At 39.0% G+C, this 20,481-nt stretch overlaps 1 protein-coding gene across 1 annotated transcript in view; it reads right to left on the bottom strand.

The window, feature by feature from the left end:
- LOC136881318 (ATP-binding cassette sub-family C member 10) overlaps positions 1–20,481 on the bottom strand; it is a 146,842-nt gene that overhangs the window by 34,339 nt on the left and 92,022 nt on the right. The window contains exons 17-18 of the mRNA XM_067154131.2: positions 11,616–11,748; positions 4,054–4,264 (exon numbers count right to left, since the gene is read on the bottom strand). Of these exons, the coding sequence (XP_067010232.2) occupies positions 4,054–4,264; positions 11,616–11,748 (344 nt within the window). The remainder of the gene's footprint in view (positions 1–4,053; positions 4,265–11,615; positions 11,749–20,481) is intronic.

Here is a 20,481-nt window from a genome sequence, read left to right as displayed (position 1 = left end):
ACTGAACGCTGAAAGGCATAACTGTCTATAATGATTATGTATGTATGTATGTATGTATGTATGTATGTATGTATGTATGTTCTTTTAGATGTCAGTAAATCTACCAACACAAGGCTAACTTATCTGAGCAACTTCAAATACCACAGGGCTGATCCAGGATTGAACCTGCCAAATTGAGTTCACCGGGCTTAAGGCCCAGGCTGAGAGCTATGGCAGTTCAACCTATTCAATACAAATAAATATGAAATGTAGAGTTACATTCCATGGGTTCCCTCATCCCATAGTGCTACTAATCACAGGTACTGTAAAAGCCGTTGCGCTCTCGTTTGCTACGAATCACAAACATATGTGGTACCCAAAATAGTGGTACAATGCGCAAATAAAAGCGACCCATGGTGATCCCCGTGTGGTGGTACTAATCACAAGTAGTTTCATGGTTCTAATTTGATCAACCCTTGGTCGCCCCATTTAGTCGCCTGTTATGGCAGGCAGGGGATACCGTGGGTGAATTCTTCGTGTGCGTCCCCCACCCACAGGGCGTATTTATGAAGTTATGTCATCGTATTTCTCCGAATCCAAGACAACATATTTTTCTCAGAATCTCGTGTGAAAAATCAAGGGTCGTCTTGCATTCGCGATCTAACAGTAATGAACACCACTGGCAGCTACAACAGTAACCAAGCTGCTTCCCTTCACCCCTCACTCGCACACACAAAACTCGTTGACCATCAATGTCCGCTTCTTTATGATACATTGTTAGCCACGACAGCTGGTTGTACAGTGCCTCTGCGTAACATCACTGGTTCTCAGGAAATAGCGCAGAATTGCATCAAAACATGCGAACCTTTGAATTCTTAGTAAGGTCATGGCTACTCAGTGCCTGAGTTATAATGGGTCTACTGTACCTGGCGCTTAGTATAATAAACAGTTTTACAAACAGCGGGAATATTTTCATGATGGATCATTTTATTGTAGAGATGCATGCAACAGGTATTGCCGACAAATTTTCAATGGTTTCTCGTCGATATTATGATGCCAATTTTAAGTTAATGGTTATTAAACATGCAGAAATGAAGAATAATTGTGCAGCCACAAGAAAATACGGCATAAATAAAGCCAATGTTCTGCGTCAGCGTGAAGGCAAAGATAGCTTAAAAAGAGTGTACTAAACAAAAAATGCATTCAGTGGCCAGCGACAAGGGCGCTTTAAATAATTCGAAGATGAAACTGTGAGTTATGTGCACAAAAATCGCAAGGGTGAAATGGCCATATCATACCGCAATAAATTCGTAGACCTTCAAAGCCCGCGCCTTTATTATACATTGCTAGCCTCTGAAGTCGGCAGAAGCCGGCAAGCAAGATGTGCGTCTAGCAGCAGCTGGTTGTATGTGACGGTCAGTAAAAGTAACAGTTTATAAACAAGAGGGATATTTTCATGATGAATTGTCATATTGTAGAGACTCGGCCAATTTTAAGTTAATAACGGAAATAAAGAGTAATTGTGCAGCCGCAAGAAAATACGGCACAAATAAAATGTTTGGCATCGGCGTGAAGACAAAGATAGTCTAAAAATGCTTACTGTACAAGAAAGGCAATCATATGATTTCACAAAGTACTTTTTAAGCCTGATTACATTTATTTGAAGGAAAAAGTGGGGGTCGTCTTGGACTTAGTCAAAAGGCATAGTCAAATGTTCCACCTTTACAATACTAAACTATTTTTTAATTTATTTAATTAACATTTAAAAATCGGAACATGTCTCATCTATCTTGTAGACATCATCAGCCGAATAATATTAAGATTAAGAACAATGGACAAGGACAGGGGCAATGGATTCGGAGAAATACGGTACTTTTGGTAAAAAGATTACTCAAAGAATATAGTATTACTGTTGTGTAAAGGGGCATGGGACTGAAGTGGAAATAGGAAGACACTGTAATATGTGGTGAGACGGAGAACTGAACTATGGTAAATATAATTTTTAAGTTTTTTTTAACGTGTCTGAAGGATTTTATTTTTGGTTGGAGCTCTGGACTCTACTGGAATTATTTTATGTAACAGCAAGAAATAGTAATTTAAATATGTGTGTAATAATTTTTCTTTTAGGCAATAGGCAAGATATATTGAACAGTATGAACATTGCAAGATGCAAACAGTGATTTTTTTTGTATGTAAATTTTATGTAATTGATTATTTAAAATTAATGTCAGCAAGCATGAACAAAAATACTTGGGATGTTTTAACATGAGTTTCTTGAAGAATTATTTGAAAATTAATTTTTGTAATTCTGTATGTCAAAATTGTAATCTGATGAAAACGTAAAGGTGCTTTAGTTGTGAAATATCCTATACCGCATGTGCGGTTATCGCTGTTGAAATAGGTGTCGCAATAGGAAATCTCAAGAAGTTGCCATCTTAATATGACAATATATGGTCATGCAATTTCATTCCCTAGAATAACGAGATTTCCTATTGGTGAAAAGATAGGGAACCTAGTGGAAATTGTTTCTTATTGGTTAATTGTGATTGGGCTATTTCCGGTCTTCTTGCCGCTTCGGAAAAATGATGCGCGTGATCAGCGTCATTTACGAGGGCACATCTGATCGCCCTAGCGAGCGCAAGCTCGAGGGCTTCCTTCGGGAACTCCTGCCTTTCTGCGGTAAGTGTTATTTCAATGTTATTCTCAATGTTTTCTGGTTTCGTTTGATTTAATTTAATTACTTTGGTATTTCGGTATTTCCTTGCTTAATGTCATTTTCAAAGTTCTAAATTTAATGTGTCCCAGTTTGCCCTAGGTTCCCATTGCCGTAATTTCAGTTCAATCATTTACTTTTGTTTTAAACTATACATTGTAATGTAGCATCACCCTTCTATTGTTAAATAAAATTTTCTCTAAGTTACTTAAGTACGTCTTGATTCCGTGTCGTGGAACTGTATTTTGTTAAAGTCTTTTAAACACCCTTTATTTGTGCATAAGAATCAGTTGCTATATCATGATCTTGTTTCTTGTAATATTGGTTTTGATTATGTTAATATGATGAGTTGCGAGGTGATGATTGTAAGTCTTTTCTCCCCCATAACATCATACGTTCCCATGGACCTCGTAATAAATAATAATAATTATTATGGACCTCGTAGGGCCCCCGGACCTCCCACTCTCCTCTCTTAGTTGTCATTTTTAGGCCTGTAAGTGTTCCCTTGTATTTGATTTAATTTTGAGTATTGATAGTTATACGTCACGTTTCCCTGCTCTGATGTGAATTCACTTCCTCTGCGTCATTTTACTATTTCCTTATTTACATTATTAAGTGTCTATAGTATTTAATATTTCTTTATTCACATTTTATGTCAACTTTTATTATTATTTTCAACATTTATTATTATTATTATTATTATTATTATTATTATTATTATTATTATTATTATTATTATTATTATTATTATTATTGTTGTTATTGTGTACGCGTTGTCTCGAAATCTACGTTACAGACATAACCAGAACAAAACTCTGGTGGAGTAGGCCACATGTGTTGACCAAAAGAAACCACTGAATACTGAAGAAGGTGGTAAATTGCATGACACCCATGAATTTCACAGTGGAGCTAGCACCATGACCATGTGCTGGGAGATAAAAAGGAATGAGGTTCAAGGCTCAGGCAACTGTCTATAAACCACATATTTTTGCCAGTGAACACTTAAGCGCTGCGCTCAGTGGTGTAAAGTGTGACTCCATTGATCTGTGACTGACTGGACACTGTCTCCCCACATTTTGAAACTAAAAGGAAGACTGGGTATGGGCAGGAACTAAAAATAAGTGATTGGCATACTGCTGATTAGTGGAAGATGTGACAGGAATTGTCTATTATATTAAAAATAAACTCTGGCAGGCTATGTTCATTTAGTGCCTTAGTTGGGAGCATTAGTCAGTACTGTACATGGTTTTATGAAACAAGATTCCAACCAGTAGGATAGTGTTCATGTGAGATTCACAGTAAGGCGTGAAAGGTTTACAGAAAACAAAATAATAGAATTAATATTTTAAAATTGGACTCACCGGGGCACTGCTCGGAAAGCTCTAATTGTAGGAATTCCTAGAAGGGTTTCGTTGAAATGGCTGTACACTGGAGAAAGAGTAACACTAGTTAATCGCTTCAGTTCTCGAGAAGTCAACCGGTAATGGTTCTGAAGCCAGGTGTATACTGGTACAAGAGGAGCCAACACCAGAATGAGCCAGGGCAGTCCATAAATGGTGACCACCAGAGTGCCTAGAAAAGAAACACACTCAGAGCTAAGTTTTTGCATTATGTGGTCATGGATGACCATTATGCAAACGGTATTAGTACATATTATAGACATGATATAGGCTTTTTGGGCTTATGCCATGTAAAGAAAATAAGGTGAAATACTTTATATTTCACACAGAACTTTGCTCTGTGTCTTCAGAAGAAAATCTTGACTGTTCATGAAGAAGACTTCCCTAAGAATGAAAGTTGGAATTTGGATGTTAGTAATAGAAGTGTAAGTGGTACATTCATTCATCACCAGATGGTTCACCGTACGTGGTACAGCACTTGAAATCGAAGCGGAAGCTGACGGCACCATCAGAATCAGTCTGAGAGGGGATCACATAACAGGTGTACACACATTTTGAATGTATGACACTGACACTAGCCTGGAATGAAACATCTGGCGATGAGGAACGTTCGAATTTGCAAAACACTGAAACAAAATAATAATACTGAAGGGACAGGGGAGGGAACTACCTATGTAAATCCTTAATGGCTGGCAATGACATGTTACTTAATTGATAGCCAGTGTCCCTGTTGAAATTGATAGGATTTCTACGTATTTCCATGGATTCCCATATAATCCTGGAGCTGTAGTGTCCAGTGTGGGTAAGAGTTTGAGCATCTTAGAACATGACATCATGGCCCGACGATAGGGCGTGCTCAGCTACTGCTGATTTGTCTGGCTGGTTGAGACAAATATTTTGTTTGTGTTCCTTGATACGAGTACCAATGGACCAGCATGTTTGGCCAATGTATACCTTGCAGCAAGTACAATGAATTTTGTATACCCCACGATGTAAAAGTGGGGACAATTTGTACTTCTTGGAGAAGTCTTCCTCGTGAACAGTCGAGATTGTCTTCTGAAGACACAGAGCAAAGTTCTCCGTGAAATGTACAGAATTTCACCTTATTTTTTGACAGGACATAAGCCCAAAAAGCCTATATCATGTCTATAAGTACGGGCTGTGAAAGCATCAATGATATTACATATTCATAATAAGGTCATAATATTACTTTTTGTTTACATGATCTCACAAGAAAGGAAAAAAAGAAAAAAAACAGAAGGAAGAAGAATATCATAATGAGGTACAGATTCACATAAATAGAAATTATTATTGGAAAGGCACAAACAAGTTCCAAATCATATACAGATAGATAGGGACATGAAAAGGAAACATAACAGGATGAAATGTTTATAATAGATGTACGCATGAGAATACAAGATGATCTTAGGAAACTTGGACCTGCGTGTTCATGAAGATTTACTTGGTCTTAATAGGCAAACAAAACCTGGTGCTACAGCCTTGACAAGCCTTGTCCTACCTGCATTAAATGCAAATGGGACAAATGTCAGCCTATGAGGATACTGTGTGGCAATCTTCATTATACTTGTGCGATTGTTCATGATGCACAATTCCTTTTATTTTCCAAATGAGTGTATTCTAAATAAATTATGCAAATACACTGATTGGCCAAAAGCCATGGACAGACACTAAATGTGATGTTAATAACGATTTGCTCCTCTGCAAGCTCTCAAAACGGCAGCAATACAGTGAGGCATGAACTCTGAAAGGTGTTAGAATCGTTCTGGAGGGACCTGGACCACGCATCTTGCATTGCTACCCACAACTGGTCTTGTGTAGTTGGTGCGGGGTTCATGGAGAATACACCAGCAACCCATAAATGCTCGATTGGATTAAGATCGATGATGATGATGACTGTTGTTTTAAGAGGCCTAACATCGAGGTCATCGGCCCCTAATGGTATGACAAATTAAAAGTCTAGAAATTCTCCACTGACCAGAATTCAAAGCGTGAGAACAAAGAATGAATGGATGGACATGAATTTAAAACAATCAGTGGACGCGACCTGCAATGCTTTACATTCACACCAACTGACGTAAAAGAATAGGATTACTGACCAAGGGACTGCTGCTACAGCATAACACTGAAACGATGATGCTTGCAGTCTAAAGGGAGTCCAAAATACAAGTTATCGGGCCCCTCATAATGGTACTGATCGCTAGGAAAGTAGAACCATGGTATTTGTCCTATTGCGGTACTAATCAAAAGTAGCAGAGACTTGCGATATTCCACACATTACTGTATGACATTATTGTACTACTCAGAGGTTATTAAATTCGACATATAATGCAGACCTATGTTTTTCTCACTTTGCGGCGCCATTAACAGGCAACACAAACCTATGGTGTTCATCACATAAGTGTACTAACCACACGGACCTTCCACTATCCCGTGGTGTTCCTCATATAGTGGGTACTAATCACAGGCAAGGCAGAACCATGGTAGCTATCATCCCAGGGTCCTGCTCATATGGTGGTACTAATCACAGGTACTGCAAAAGCCGACTGCATGGTGCTCCTGTGTGCTACTAATCACAAACCTATTTGGTACCTAATATAGTGGTACTACGTGCAAGTAAAAGCGACCCATGATGTTCTCCGCGCAGTGGTACTAATCACAAGTAGTTTCATGGTTCCAAGACGATCATCCCTTGGTTGCCCCTTTTAGTAGCCTCTTACGACAGGCAGGGGATACCGTGGGTGTATACTTCGTCGGCGTCTCCCACTCACAGGGGGTTGTGTGTTTGGTCCGCGAGAGGTATTTTATTTCCCTCAAGTCCGCCGGCAAGCCAGTTAGGACCCCCCTATCCGCCACCTGGTACGCGCCACGTGGGAGTATCACCTCTCCCCCTGCTACGCCAGCATAGCAGGTTCGTGGTGGATTAAGATCAGGGGATCTGGAGGACCAATCCATGGTCGTAACTACAATGGAGTGCTCCTCCAACCACCTGTGTGCCACCACAGATAGGTAACATGGCGCGTTGTCCTGTTGAAACATGGCATCTCCATCAGGGTACTCTAGGACCAGAAAGGGATGCAGATGGTCTGAAAGAATGTCCACATAACTTGCACCTGTCAGCGCTCCCTGCAGCCGGACAATGGAGCCTAATTGCGACCATGAGAATGTCGCCCAGACCATAACTGAGCCACCTCCCACCTGGACACAACCTTGTTGACATGCAGGATCCACAGTTTCATGGGACATACACCACATTCTCACACGCCCATCAGTTCAATACAACTGGAACCAGGATTCATCGGACCTTAATACACGCCACCACTGTTCCATGGTCCATTGCCGATACTCACGGGCCCATGCACGTCGTTGAGCTCTGTGTCGAGGTGTCAGCAAAGGGACACGAGAGTTGGTCGTCGGCTGGTGAAGCCTATACTTTAAACGTATGGTCAAATGTTCCACCTTTACACTACTAAAAGTTTTATTATTCAATTATATAAATGACATTTTAAAAAAATATAACAAAACATGTTTCATGTATCTTGTAGACATCATCAGCCGAAAAGTTTTAAGATCAAGCACAAAGGACATGGACAAAAAACACAATAAATAATTCGGACTGCCGAATGCGTCAGCTTAAATGGTGAATGTGCTGAATGTTCTGAGCATAACACTTGAATACTGTTGAAAGTGAAATTAAAAAATTGTGCACATGAAATGATTCAATAAAATTGGTATTAGAGTCCTTCTTGACTTGATGGTGCTGTATTGACATACAGTATTCCGATGTGTAGGTAAAAACTTGATAAGGAGCACAATGTTTAGTTCCAGTAGAATAAAGACGATCGATAAACACGTGATAACATGAGTGAGGATTCCAGTAAAAAGATATCGAGATCATCTTATTGGCGTGATGATGTTGACAATTCTTGTTAAGAAATTAGGCGGAATATCTGATCGTAATATCGTATGTAGAATGTGCAGTGGAGGGCTGTAGAATGAGAATGACGGCTATTAATAACGTTAAAAGTAGGCAAGTTTTTAAAATATCATGTAATACAAAAGAATAATGAATGAAAATAAAATGCGGCACATCTGATTACTTACGTTCTCGCCTAACCAAGAATGACTAGCTCAGCGTGGTATAGATGTGTACATACGACAATACGGGCTTTATAATGAAATTCATTGTATGCAATGGTGAAGCCTATGCGGTGCAGTTCCCTCCTTACAGTCCTGGTAGAAATGGGTTCCTGACTCCCAACATTCAAGTGGGTGGTGATCTGACTCACAGTAGCCCGTCGAGCACCCAGTACAGTTCTGCGAAGGCGACTGATGTCCGTTTGTTAAACACATGTGGTCTTCCTGTGCAGCGGTTTATGCAGATGGTAACGTTCTCTCTGTGATATTGAAGATCCACCCTCGACACTATTGACATTGAAAACCCGAATTAGCATGTAATCTCCGCTATGCTATGACCCATGCGCTGTGCACTGATGATCATGCCACGTTCAAAGACGATTAACTCAGATGTGTTGCCATCTTCACGACACTGGTGTCTGTTTTTTAAAGATAAAAATTTCATAATGTTCCTATTGAACTGTATCACAATTAAATTGAAACAAGAAATAAAGTGGTTCAACCTATTCCATACAAGGAAAATAAGAAATGTAATGTTAAATTCTTATTTGATTAAAAGCGGGACCGGTTTTGACCACTATTCTGGGTCATCATCAGCCGATTAAATAAAAATATAAAACAATGCATGGGAAAACAATACGTAAGGGATAAGTCTTTCACTAAAAGCGGCGGTTTACACCGGTGGTAACATTCTCTCTGTGATATTGAAGATCCACACTTGACACTATTGACATTGGAAACCCAAATTCATATCTTCAAGAAATAACACGCTATGTATATGTGTTTTTCATTTGTTTCCAATATTGCGCTTTTTAACATTTTTCTCCTCACAATGGTTTTTTATGTCAACTGTTCTGCATCTCTAAAGAATCTATCATACAAATTCCTATAAACATTAATATATACTTCAATTATATTAAATTGTATTATATATTTTCGCACCTAGAAGCATTTGCAGACTTAATCATTGAACTATTCACCGAGTTTCATTAGCATTTTGAAGCACAGTGCCGGACCTTACGTATGTTGTGCTACTCTTCAAGAACTTGCATCTTACTTCCCGGTCCCACTTCTCTTTTAATCAAATAAGAATGTAACATTACATTTCTTATTTTCCTTGTATTGAATAGGTTGAACCACTTTAATTCTTGTTTCAATTTAACTGGTGTCTGTGACAGACTACTCAGGTACTAGCCGCAATGCTCAGGGGTCATACACGGTACATTATCTAATGGGACACCCCTTCCCTTGACTTTCGGCTACTCAGTATATGAGTATGGATTTATGACTCATGTTAAAAAATTTGGTTACCACTATGTTCAAGAACATATATTCTCCCTTTAACTTGTTAATATCAACATTTTTAGAAGAATAGAAGAAATTTCTCTTTCATGCTACTGAAAGCTGGATGTGATAGATGCTTGTCCATTGTAAATATTACCTCCAGATATCTGCTCTGTACAACAATCACATGATCTCTGCTACTTTCTGTGGGACGATAGGGAATAGTCCTAACAATCGCAGAGTGTTCTATGTTGTGAATTGTGCATAACTATGTCTAAAACACTCCTAATATTGCCAAACTACCCAAAGATACTGCACTGCTTTCTGTATGTCCTCTGTAATAATGGAGAATTGGCCTAGTATCTGTTCGTTCACAAAATCAAAAATATGATAGATAGTGCCATGTCAGGTACATAGAAGTGGTGGAGCAGAACTTCTCATTTAATTTTCCTCTCTGTTGAGTGTAGGGGTATATTATCAAGTCAAAGATTGATCTTCTTTCCAGGATGTTTATTATGCAATGCATGATCGAGCTTGTGAAGTGCTTGGACACAATGGCAAGCATTTACGGATTCCTCAAGCCAATTGCAATGTCTCGGAGTAGTGAGCCTGCCTCTTACCAGGAGGCACCAGGTTCAATTCCTGGTCAGACGAGGGATTTTTACATGGATCTGAGGGCTGGTTTGAGGTTGAATCAGCCTATGAGAGGACAACTGACCCTGGTCTCGAAAGCCAAGAATAATGGTTGGAAAGACTCGTTGTGCTAACCAAGGGCCACCTTGTAAACTGCAGGTATTCAGGTTGTGCAGCAGTCACTTGGTAAGCCTCGGTTCATCAGGGCTGAAGTGCCATGGGGTTTGGGTTTATGGATTCCCTAGGTTTTCGAAAATTCAAACAGAATGCAGCCTTGTATATTCCATAAGATGGAGCTTGAGATCTCCCCAGTAGATTGCACTGACTTTGCTTTCTTTTTTGTCTGAAAATTCCTATGGTGTCATTCCATGTTGTGGTGTTTTGTGTCTAATTCATAATAGTGGAAACAATTTTCATCACCTGTCACAATACTCTTAAAAAATCATCTCCTCTAGTTTGATACCTCTTAAAAAGGCCTTGAATAATGGTTTTTCTCTGAACTTTGTGGTCAACCATCAATAAGTGTGGGACCCAGTGATTATAAACTTTCCATGTATAGTGTCCTACACAAAGTTCTGCTGCGTTTATATCCCCAGTGACACGTCTTCTTTAATGATGATGTTAACTGGTGGACTGAGTAGCTGGCGCTAACCTTCTGACCCCAACTTGGGAGGTTCAATCCTGGCTCAGTCTGGTGATATTTGAAGATGCTCAAATACGTCAGCCTCATGTCGGCAGATTTACTGGCACGTTAAAGAACTGCTGTGGGACAAAATTCTGGCACCTTGGCGTCTCTGAAAACTGTAAAAGTAGTAAGTGGGACGTAAAGCAATTATTATTATTATTATTATTATTATTATTATTATTATTGATGTTGTTAAGTCTTTCTGTATTGCATTCAGTGGAAGCAGTTCAAGAGAGATCATATTTCATCCATCTCCCAATGTTGCTAGATGCCATGTACACATCTCCATTTGCATGCTGAAGTCTGTGGTGAATTTCAGCTGCAGCAACAGGAATTCAATGTCAGCACATTGCTAAAACAAATTATCACTGTCAGCCATTCAGTAACAATATTGTTTGTGCTCATGTGATCGAATGTAATGACATCACAATAACTTGACAAATTGTATAAGATCACTATATTGTGAAATGTCTTTGGTCATACGATACTGATGGATTCCAATATTCAAAGAAATGTTTCTTGTCAATTTCAGTATGACCTTTCTAATTCAATGAGACCATACAAGCATAAAACAACAATGTCACAAAGGATACAGCTGAAGGCGAAAAAACAAATATTGAATGAAAAGCACTGCACTCAGGCATGCTATGACTACAACGAAGACGAGAAATTAATCTTAAAGCATACAAAACAAGCTAAAAGTTATTATCACATGTATTCACTTGTTAATAAACTCAAATTCCAGTTACCTCTACATTCTACTCACCTAAGACTCCAAAGAACTGAGCAAGCAGGATGTTCATAATGAAAGGTAGGGAGTCATCAACCGTATATGTATCTGAGGAGAATCTATTCAGAATTCTTCCCAATGGAGTAATATCAAAAAATATTATTTTCCCCTGGAAAAAGTGAAATAAATATAATTAATGAAGATACATACTTTACTCTGTACTGCTTGGTTTTTTTCTCATTAAAGTACAACCCATAGAATTGTTCTGAATAATAATACAAAGACTTCCCTCAATTGAAGGTTGGTGCAGTGGACCAATTTATAATTTCGGTTTACACTGCTAAGTTGTTAATTATATCTATTTTTTAATAAGTCATTAAAATACAAGAATTACAATTAATAGCAATGCTTTCTCAGAAATGAAATTGAACCTTGTAAAGTTAACAGTGAATAGTTAGCAAGTCTGGGAAATTTAAATTAAACTGCTTCCAAAAATGTACTATGAATTGAGGAATAGTCCCTTGAGTGCCAACCATTAATTTTATCCCTAAAACGTTTCTCATCAGTCCAAATTTACCTCTATAATAAGATATCGTCAATTCGCAGATCAGTTTCTTTTCCCTAACAGTGTCTTTTAGCTGGTCTGTGGAGATTTCAGAATGAACTGTGGGTCTATTCCAGTGGCATTCAAAGTGTGATACGCGTACCACTAGGGGTACGAAGGTAAAACAATTTGATTTTGTGGGTATACCAACCAAGACGTTTGAATATTACTGGTCTATTCCATATACCAGTACTACACATTCTGATACCTTGGAGGCTATGATGTCAATTCTCCTACAACTACCATTATCAGCAAGTTCGGGTACTTCTTCAGTGACCCTATAACTTTTCTTTCTGAGGAAATTTGCTATTAAGGATCGAATCTTGATATGCTCGGTATTCTGTAGCATCTTTCTATGATGGCACGATCCCAAAATTTAAGCAAGTGTTTCTATCTCTTTTTGGCAATGCTGACAAAGGTTTCTGTTCTTGGAACTACCAGGAATAGATCAAACAGTGCACACATCAGCAGTCATTTACTGACTGATAATCCAGTACAATTTTGCACCCAGCTATTTGCGGGTTTACAGTTTTCAAATAGGGCCACACCTTTTCCTTTGTGAGGTAATTTACGCCATCTCTTGAATTCACAATTTCTAAGCCTACTCCGATTTTGGAAGTGGAATGTAAGTTTGTCAAAGCGGTGTTCTTGTTCCTCTAATCCAACCTCTGTGAGACATTTGTTGGTTTCTTTAATAACATCTCTCATTACAGATATTTATAGGTTCATTTCCAGTGCAAGCAATTTGCAAGTATTGATGTGGGAAAAAAAAACCCACCAAGAACTTTTCCTTCTAGAATAAACATCGGCTGGAAGTTGTATTATTTCTTTTACCGCATTCTTGATTAGCTCGTCGATATCAGAAGGAAAACCAGTACAAACCAGTTCAGGGCAAGTTTAATGGGGCCGGGTTGAGTGGCTCAGACAGTTAAGGCGCTGGCCTTCTGACCCCAACTTGGCAGGTTCGATCCTGGCTCAGTCCGGAGGTATTTGAAGGGGCTCAAATACGTCAGCCTCGTGTCGGTAGATTTACTGGCACGTAAAAGAACCCCTGCGGGACTAAATTCTGGCACGTCGGCATCTCCAAAAACCGTAAAAGAGTAGTTAGTGGGACGTTAAGCAAATAACATTAATTATTAGTTTAATGGGTACACAAGAGCTGATGAACCTGAGGAATTTAGTATGTGAAATTTTTGGGCAGACTGTAGTAAGGCCAATGAAGTGAATATATATAATTTAGAATTAAGATTATTAATTACAAAGAGCCTATTAAATGCTAACTCGTTTGTGAAAGACAATCCAAACCAAGATAAACTACTTCTCCATTTTCAAGGAATGGGATAACATAGGCGTCAGATATGTATATGTTCATAGAAACAGATTTTTTTGCATTAGCTGATTAACCTTTTTTTTTAAACAACACATTCATTTGCAGTTCTGTTTTAATTTGCTATGCTATCAGAAAAACCCATGACAGAAAGGTTAGGGAGGTGAATGTCAGGGAAGAGCCAATATGTTTTTGATACGGTTTCCTCAGTTAGCTCTTCCAGAAGGAAATTAAACACATATTCAAACTGCCAGTGGAAAATCTAAACCAATTTGCACAGTAAGATGTGTCCTCTAATGACCACGACTGTCTCCCATTTTGGATAACATCACACAAGTCTGAAAGGACCGGCTGTGCATGTTAACGTGCTATGGCTATGGAGCCAAGCAGGTTCAAACCCCACTGTCAGCTGTTCCGAGATTGGTTTTCTACAGTTTCCCAACTTCACTCCCAGGCGAATGTCGGGACATTTCCTATTCACAGGTCACAGCCGATTCCTTCTACCTCCTCATCCACTTTCATTCACCATCATTCATTTCATCTTCCTCATCTCCTCAACCGAAGTTGGTGACAACAATGGCATCCAGCCGTAAAATATGTCAAGTACCGTAATTTCACCTCACCTCACCTCACCTCATCCCTGACCCCATATCAGGAAATGAGACTAAAGGGTAGACATACATACATACAAAGAAATGATGATGATTTTTGTTGTTTGAAGGAGCCTAACAGCTAGGTCATCGGTCCCTAATGGTACAAGATAGAACGAAAAGACATGATAATTCAAATTTTAGAATATATCCACTGACTAAAATTTAAAACAAATGATAATGAAAAATGATTCATCATCATCATTTTCAATGTCCCACTCCAGTTGCCCGGGTGTGGTTAATGAAAAATGATTATGAAATTAAAATAACCAGTGGATCTGATTCACAATGCCTTATTTTCTGATAAAATTAAAGAAGATATAGATTACAATGGAATAAGTCATTGTCTTGAAGTACAGTGATATATATCATTCAAGTCAGAAGTTACAATAACATTAAAATACACAAACGGGAACTAAAATAGAGTCAATGGGATACAAGTGCAGTTAACAAAAACACACTAATAGAAAATACACTTTCATTAACAATAAGAAAGGCAACTATCACTCATAAAACTGATGACGAGGTCACATACATACGAAAAAAGATAAGGCACACAAACACAATGTCAGGTCAGCGCAGGAAGAGGGAACAACAGAAAGTGGAGATAAGGACAAACATGAAAACATGGGTACAACAATGGGACAACAGTCATCAAGGAGCCTCTTGGCAGATCGTCAGCCTTGATTTGGGAAGTGTAAGATAAGAAGAAAGCTGAATAAATGCAGGAAAATAGAAGAGACTAAGATGAATAGAGGTGGTAAATTTCATAATTTTACAAGAGAAATGTTCGATAAATTCCCAACTTCATTGAAACCATTTAAGAAGAGACTATGCAAACAACTGATATGGAATATGCCACTGGGCAACATCTGTAAATGATTGGCTGATTGAACATAAAAGGACAAAGGCAATCTCAGCATTTTCATTAACTGCCATCTTCAAATAGATGGGCTCTCTCCTCACCAATCCCAGTTCTTCTACATCCATTTCTTATCAGCCTCTGGCAAGCTCGTAGCCTCATGAGGAGAGTGGGGTTTAACACTCATCATGGGGCCACTAGGCAGATCTTCAGTCTTGCTGTGGGAGGTGTAGGATAAGAAGAACACCAGATAAACACAGAAGAATAGATGAGACAAAATGATAAAGATGAATACAGATGGTAAGAGACTAGATATGCACAACAAATAAAAGAAAAGGAACAAGTGAAAACACAAAATAGTGGCAGATTCCATATCAGTTGTTTGCATAGTCTTTTCTTAAATGGTTTCAATGAAGTTGGGAATTTATCGAACATTTCTCCTGAAAAATTATGAAAGTTACCACCTGTATTCATCTTAGTCTCTTCTATTTCCTGCGTTTATTCAGCTTTCCCCTTATCCTACACATTCTTCATGACTACCGTATTTCACGGCATAATCGTCGCCACCGCGTAATCGTCGCATCCTTTATTTTCAATACAAAAATCGGACTTTAAACCTTTAATTACATAATCGTCGCACGTCCAAATTTTGTTCACTAATCTGGTTAAAAGGTAAATGGAACTGCAACGTAAGTTGCACATGAATGCGCAATTTAAATACGTGTATGGTTTATGGGCAATTTGGCAACACAGTCACGTTTGCGACATGTTGCACAACGTATAAATAAATAATATCGGTATATGTACGACGCATGGCTTACCGGTAGACTATCGGCAGTTTGACAACGTGGTCGCGAGACAGTGTACTATTTATTCACCACCTACATATTATGAGTTCCCATTTGAAATACGTAAGGCTGTAAGTTATTGCTTATCGGCAACGTCGCCAGGAAATACCGGCTAGGAGGGTTGAATGGACCTCGAACCAGCCCTCAGATACAGGTAAAATTCCCTGACCCGGCCGTGAATTGAACCCGAGGCCTCCGTGTAAGAGGCAAGCACGCTACCCCTACACCATGGGGCCGGCTCCTGTGTTATTGCGCACGAAGTGAAATCCAAGACGATAACGCAGATTTCCACGGAATTATTCAGCCGAATTATTTACGATGTCTCAGTTGTCATCGCTAGACTCTTTTCTTACTACTACGTCAAAAGTGTCCGGGCATGGGATGAAAACTTTTATCCAAGCAGTCAAGATAATTATTATCCAATGCTATTAAAGTTTTATTTTATAAACTCGTCAGTAATGTAATGTAAAATCATCAATAACTGGGAAGAAATATTAACCTAATTACCGTATGTTTAAAAGAAATTGAAAAAATGAATGTTTGTTACTGACGTCTCGGAATACAGTCAACTATACAGTAGATCTACACCGCGCTAGCTAGAGCTCCGGTTTGCGAGCTTTGCGCAAGCGCAGTAGTGTGTCGCAACCAACGAGCTAAACTGATAAATTGTTGCATGCTTCCTTGATGCCTAACAGTATTGGCTGCTCTGGAATGGACAGATCACAGATGCATTTATTTGTTTCAGATTTACGTGATTACTGTAGACATGTATGCGTGAGAATTTAAGTTTTTATAATTTGTGTTTTGGGTGTTTGCAGAAATAATTTGTTTTAATAGTGAACAATTACGGAAAGTCATTTATATCGCAAAACATTAACGTGTGAAGCATTTATAAGCGATTATGGGTAAATATAGAAACTATTCTGCGGGCTTCAAGCTAAGCGTAATTGCCTTCGCTGAACAGCACGGGAACAGAGCTGCAGAAAGAAAATTTTCTGTGAGTGAAAAGTTGGTGCGTGACTGGCGGAAAGTAAAAAACAAGCTAAAAAGCACTAACCCTTCTAGACGCGCGTCTAGAGGTCCTAAAACAGGGAAGTTTCCTATAATTGACGAGAAGTGTTTAGGTACGTCAGTGAAATACGTAACAATGGCTGCAGTGTATCATATGAAATGTTACAAATTAAGGGACAGGAGGTAGCGCGCAAACACAACATACCGGTAACTCAGTTTAAGGCGACTCGTGGGTGGATTAAGGGGTTCATGCGACGACACAATCTGTCAGTGCGAAGGAGAACAACACTAAGCCAAAAGTTGCCTGCTGATTACACGTACAAGATTGTAAATTTTCACCGATTTGTCATACGTTTGCGCAAGGAAACTTCGTACTTGCTTTCTCAAATCGGTAATGCCGATCAGACTCCAATCTTTTTTGATATGCCTCGCAACAGCACTATTGCGCTAAAAGGATCACGGAGTGTATTAATGAAAACCAGCGGTAGTGAGAAGTTGCGATGCACGGCAATGCTAGCCATTACAGCTGACGGGAGAAAGTTGCCGCCTTACATCATTTTCAAGAGGAAAACGATGCCTAAGAATATACAGTTTCCCCGTGGAATTCATGTACGAGTGCAACCAAAGGGTTGGATGGACGTAGAACTCATGCTGGACTGGGTTAAAACTGTGTGGAATAGAAGACCTGGTGCACTACTAAAACAACCAGCTCTGCTTGTTTTAGATAGTTTCCGAGGTCACCTCGTGAACGAAGTGAAGCAAATTCTCACTACAAATAAGACACGACAGATAGTCATTCCTGGTGGCCTAACACCTGCTTTGCAGCCACTAGACGTATGTGTTAATAAACCCTTTAAAGATCACTTACGTCGATTTTACAATGAGTGGATGATGAGCGGCGATCAGCAATTGACGCCCGCCGGAAATATCAGGCGTCCACCCTTGGACTTGTTATGCTCGTGGGTGAAGAAGAGTTGGGATCTTATACCACCTGAACTAGTCTCCAAGAGCTTCAAAAGGACTGGGATTTCGAATGCACTAGACGGTTCCGAAGATGACGCAGTGTGGCAGGGAGACGAAGAATCTGATACTGGTATTAACAGAGGCGAGGACGGCGCATCAGATAGCAAAACCTGCGATAGCGACACCAAAGATTTGGAATAAATTGCGTACCGGTAAGTCCGCATTTCACAACAAAGCGATAATTTTTTGCAAGTGTAATATTTTAACTTTAATACTCAAATTAATGACAAATTAACTTAATATGTTCATTTTTATTTTCAGGTTGGAAAAACGTTCGCCGAATTGTTGCGAAAAATTATGAATTTTGTTTTAGACTATTTTAATTATTTTGATGTATAAACGCGAGTATTACGTGCATCTTAAATTTGTATCAAATACAATTTAGTTATAAATACATTTTTTGAGTAATACAAATACTGGTATTAAATATTCATCGTATAATGGTCGCACCCTACAATTTTTTTCGAAAATTTTGGTATAAAAAGTGCGACGATTATGCCGTGAAATACGGTATGCTGGAAGGAAACGTTCTGGGTAAGAAGGGAAGAGGAAGGCCGAGGAAGAGTATCTGGATTTCGTGATGGACAGGCTGGATTTGAAAAACTATGTTGACCTGAAACGCTCAGCAGAGGAGAGACAAATGTGGTTGCAGAGACAAGGCCTTGCCTTTAGGATATGAATGAATGTATGGTACTAAATGTCAAAATTAACACATGTTAACATTTCCAGGACCTGGCAGTGGAAATTGAAATTTCTTAATTACTGAAACATTATATTCATAATTTTTAAAAATAGAAGTTATCAGACAATCAGTTCCTCCCAGTATTTTCTCATAGAGGATATTTACAACTGCATTAAAAAAGATGTACATGGGGCGTTACCTAGAATTTATGTAAAACATTTATTAAAAACATGAATAGTTATGTTAACACCTAATTTCCACCATCACCTTGAATACAGTATTCTAGCAATTTTTAGTAGCACTCACAGAATTCTTCCAGTTACATTTTAGGGAAGAGGTAGAAGTTGCAGGGGGCCAGATCGGGGAAGTAGGAGGTGGTAGGGTTGCAGAATGGAGGTTATGTTGTTATATTGTCAGGGGTCTCTAACAATGAGTGAGGTGCGTGCAGGTGGATTGTTATGAGGCAGTAACCAATTGTCAGGCTATTTGCACCTCATATCTTCCATCAATTAATCATCACTGACCTGCATTTAGGGCTGTCACCCAAGTGCCATTTTCCCTACCAATTATTTATCTTTTTCTTAAATGATTTCAAATAACTTGGAAATTTATCAAACTTTCCCCTCAATAAATTACTCCAGTCCATAATTCCTCTTCCTCCTCCTCCTCACCATCATCATTTCCCTTTATCCAGCTGTAGCCGGGTAGGGGCAAATATGGTCCCTCTCCACTTTCTTCGGTCTTTCCACCACTCCTCCTCCAACACTGTGTCCCAGACCAGGTTTCTTTCTATAATACTGCATTGGATTGTATTCTTCCATCTCAATTGTGGTCGTCCATGGCCTCTCTTTCCTTGCAATTGCATTTCCATCACCTTTTTTGGCATTCTTTCGTCACTCATTCGCTTTATGTGCTCAAACCATCTTAGTCGGCTCTTCTCTAATCTATCATTCATTTTTTCCACTCCAATTTCTTCCCGGATTTTCTCATTCCTTATTTTGTCTCTTCTACTCTTCTGTATCATACTCCTCAAGAACTTCATTTTGGCTGCCTGTATTCGACTAGCATCCTTCTTTGTCAATGTTCAAGTTTCTGCTCCGTAAGTTGTTATGGGTACGTAATACATCTTGTACATAGTTTCCTTTGCTTCCATTGGTACATCTTTGTTCCATAACATGTTTCTTACACTTTGATAGAAACAACTTCCAGCTTGAATCCTCTTACTAATTTCAGCATCCAGTCGAGCATTCTCCATTAATTCACTCCCCAGGTATTTGAACGTTTCCACTACTTCCAGGGGCTTGTCTGCCATTCTAATCTGACCTTTCCCTTCTTTCTCTCCTCTAGTCATAACAAGAGTTTTACTCTTTTCTACACTTATCTTCAATCCACATTCTTCGATCTTCCCACTCACCACATCTAACTGTTCTTGAAACTTCCTGTTGTCTTCTCCCCAAATCATATCATCATCTGCAAATAACAACATGTTCATTTCTCTTCCTCCATATGCTGCTTTTGCTGTTCTCATGATGTCATCCAATACTATTGTAAACAGGATTGGTGATAGAACACTTCCCTGTCTCAGCTCACTAGTTATTTTGTACCAACTTGCCCTACCAACTTGTATTTGCACGCAACTACAATATTCCTTGTACACTGCCATGATCATTTTTATTAATCCCTGTCCAATTCCTTTTTGCACCAGACTGTCCCAAACTTTAGTCCTGAAGACACTGTCATATGCCTTTTCAAAAATGAATATTTTCCCCAATTTGTAATCTTGAGTTCCAACTTTATCTACACCAGGATACCTAGCATCGGAACTTGGTATTACTACCTGTTCATGGGGGATATCCATCGTCATCGTCATTTGGAACAGTTTCCAACCACACACT

This window comes from Anabrus simplex, chromosome 9 (assembly GCF_040414725.1).
Source record: "Anabrus simplex isolate iqAnaSimp1 chromosome 9, ASM4041472v1, whole genome shotgun sequence".
NCBI lineage: Eukaryota > Metazoa > Arthropoda > Insecta > Orthoptera > Tettigoniidae > Anabrus > Anabrus simplex.
The sequence above is the reverse complement of the archived record's forward strand: the minus strand, read 5'-3'. Positions and strand labels throughout refer to the sequence as shown.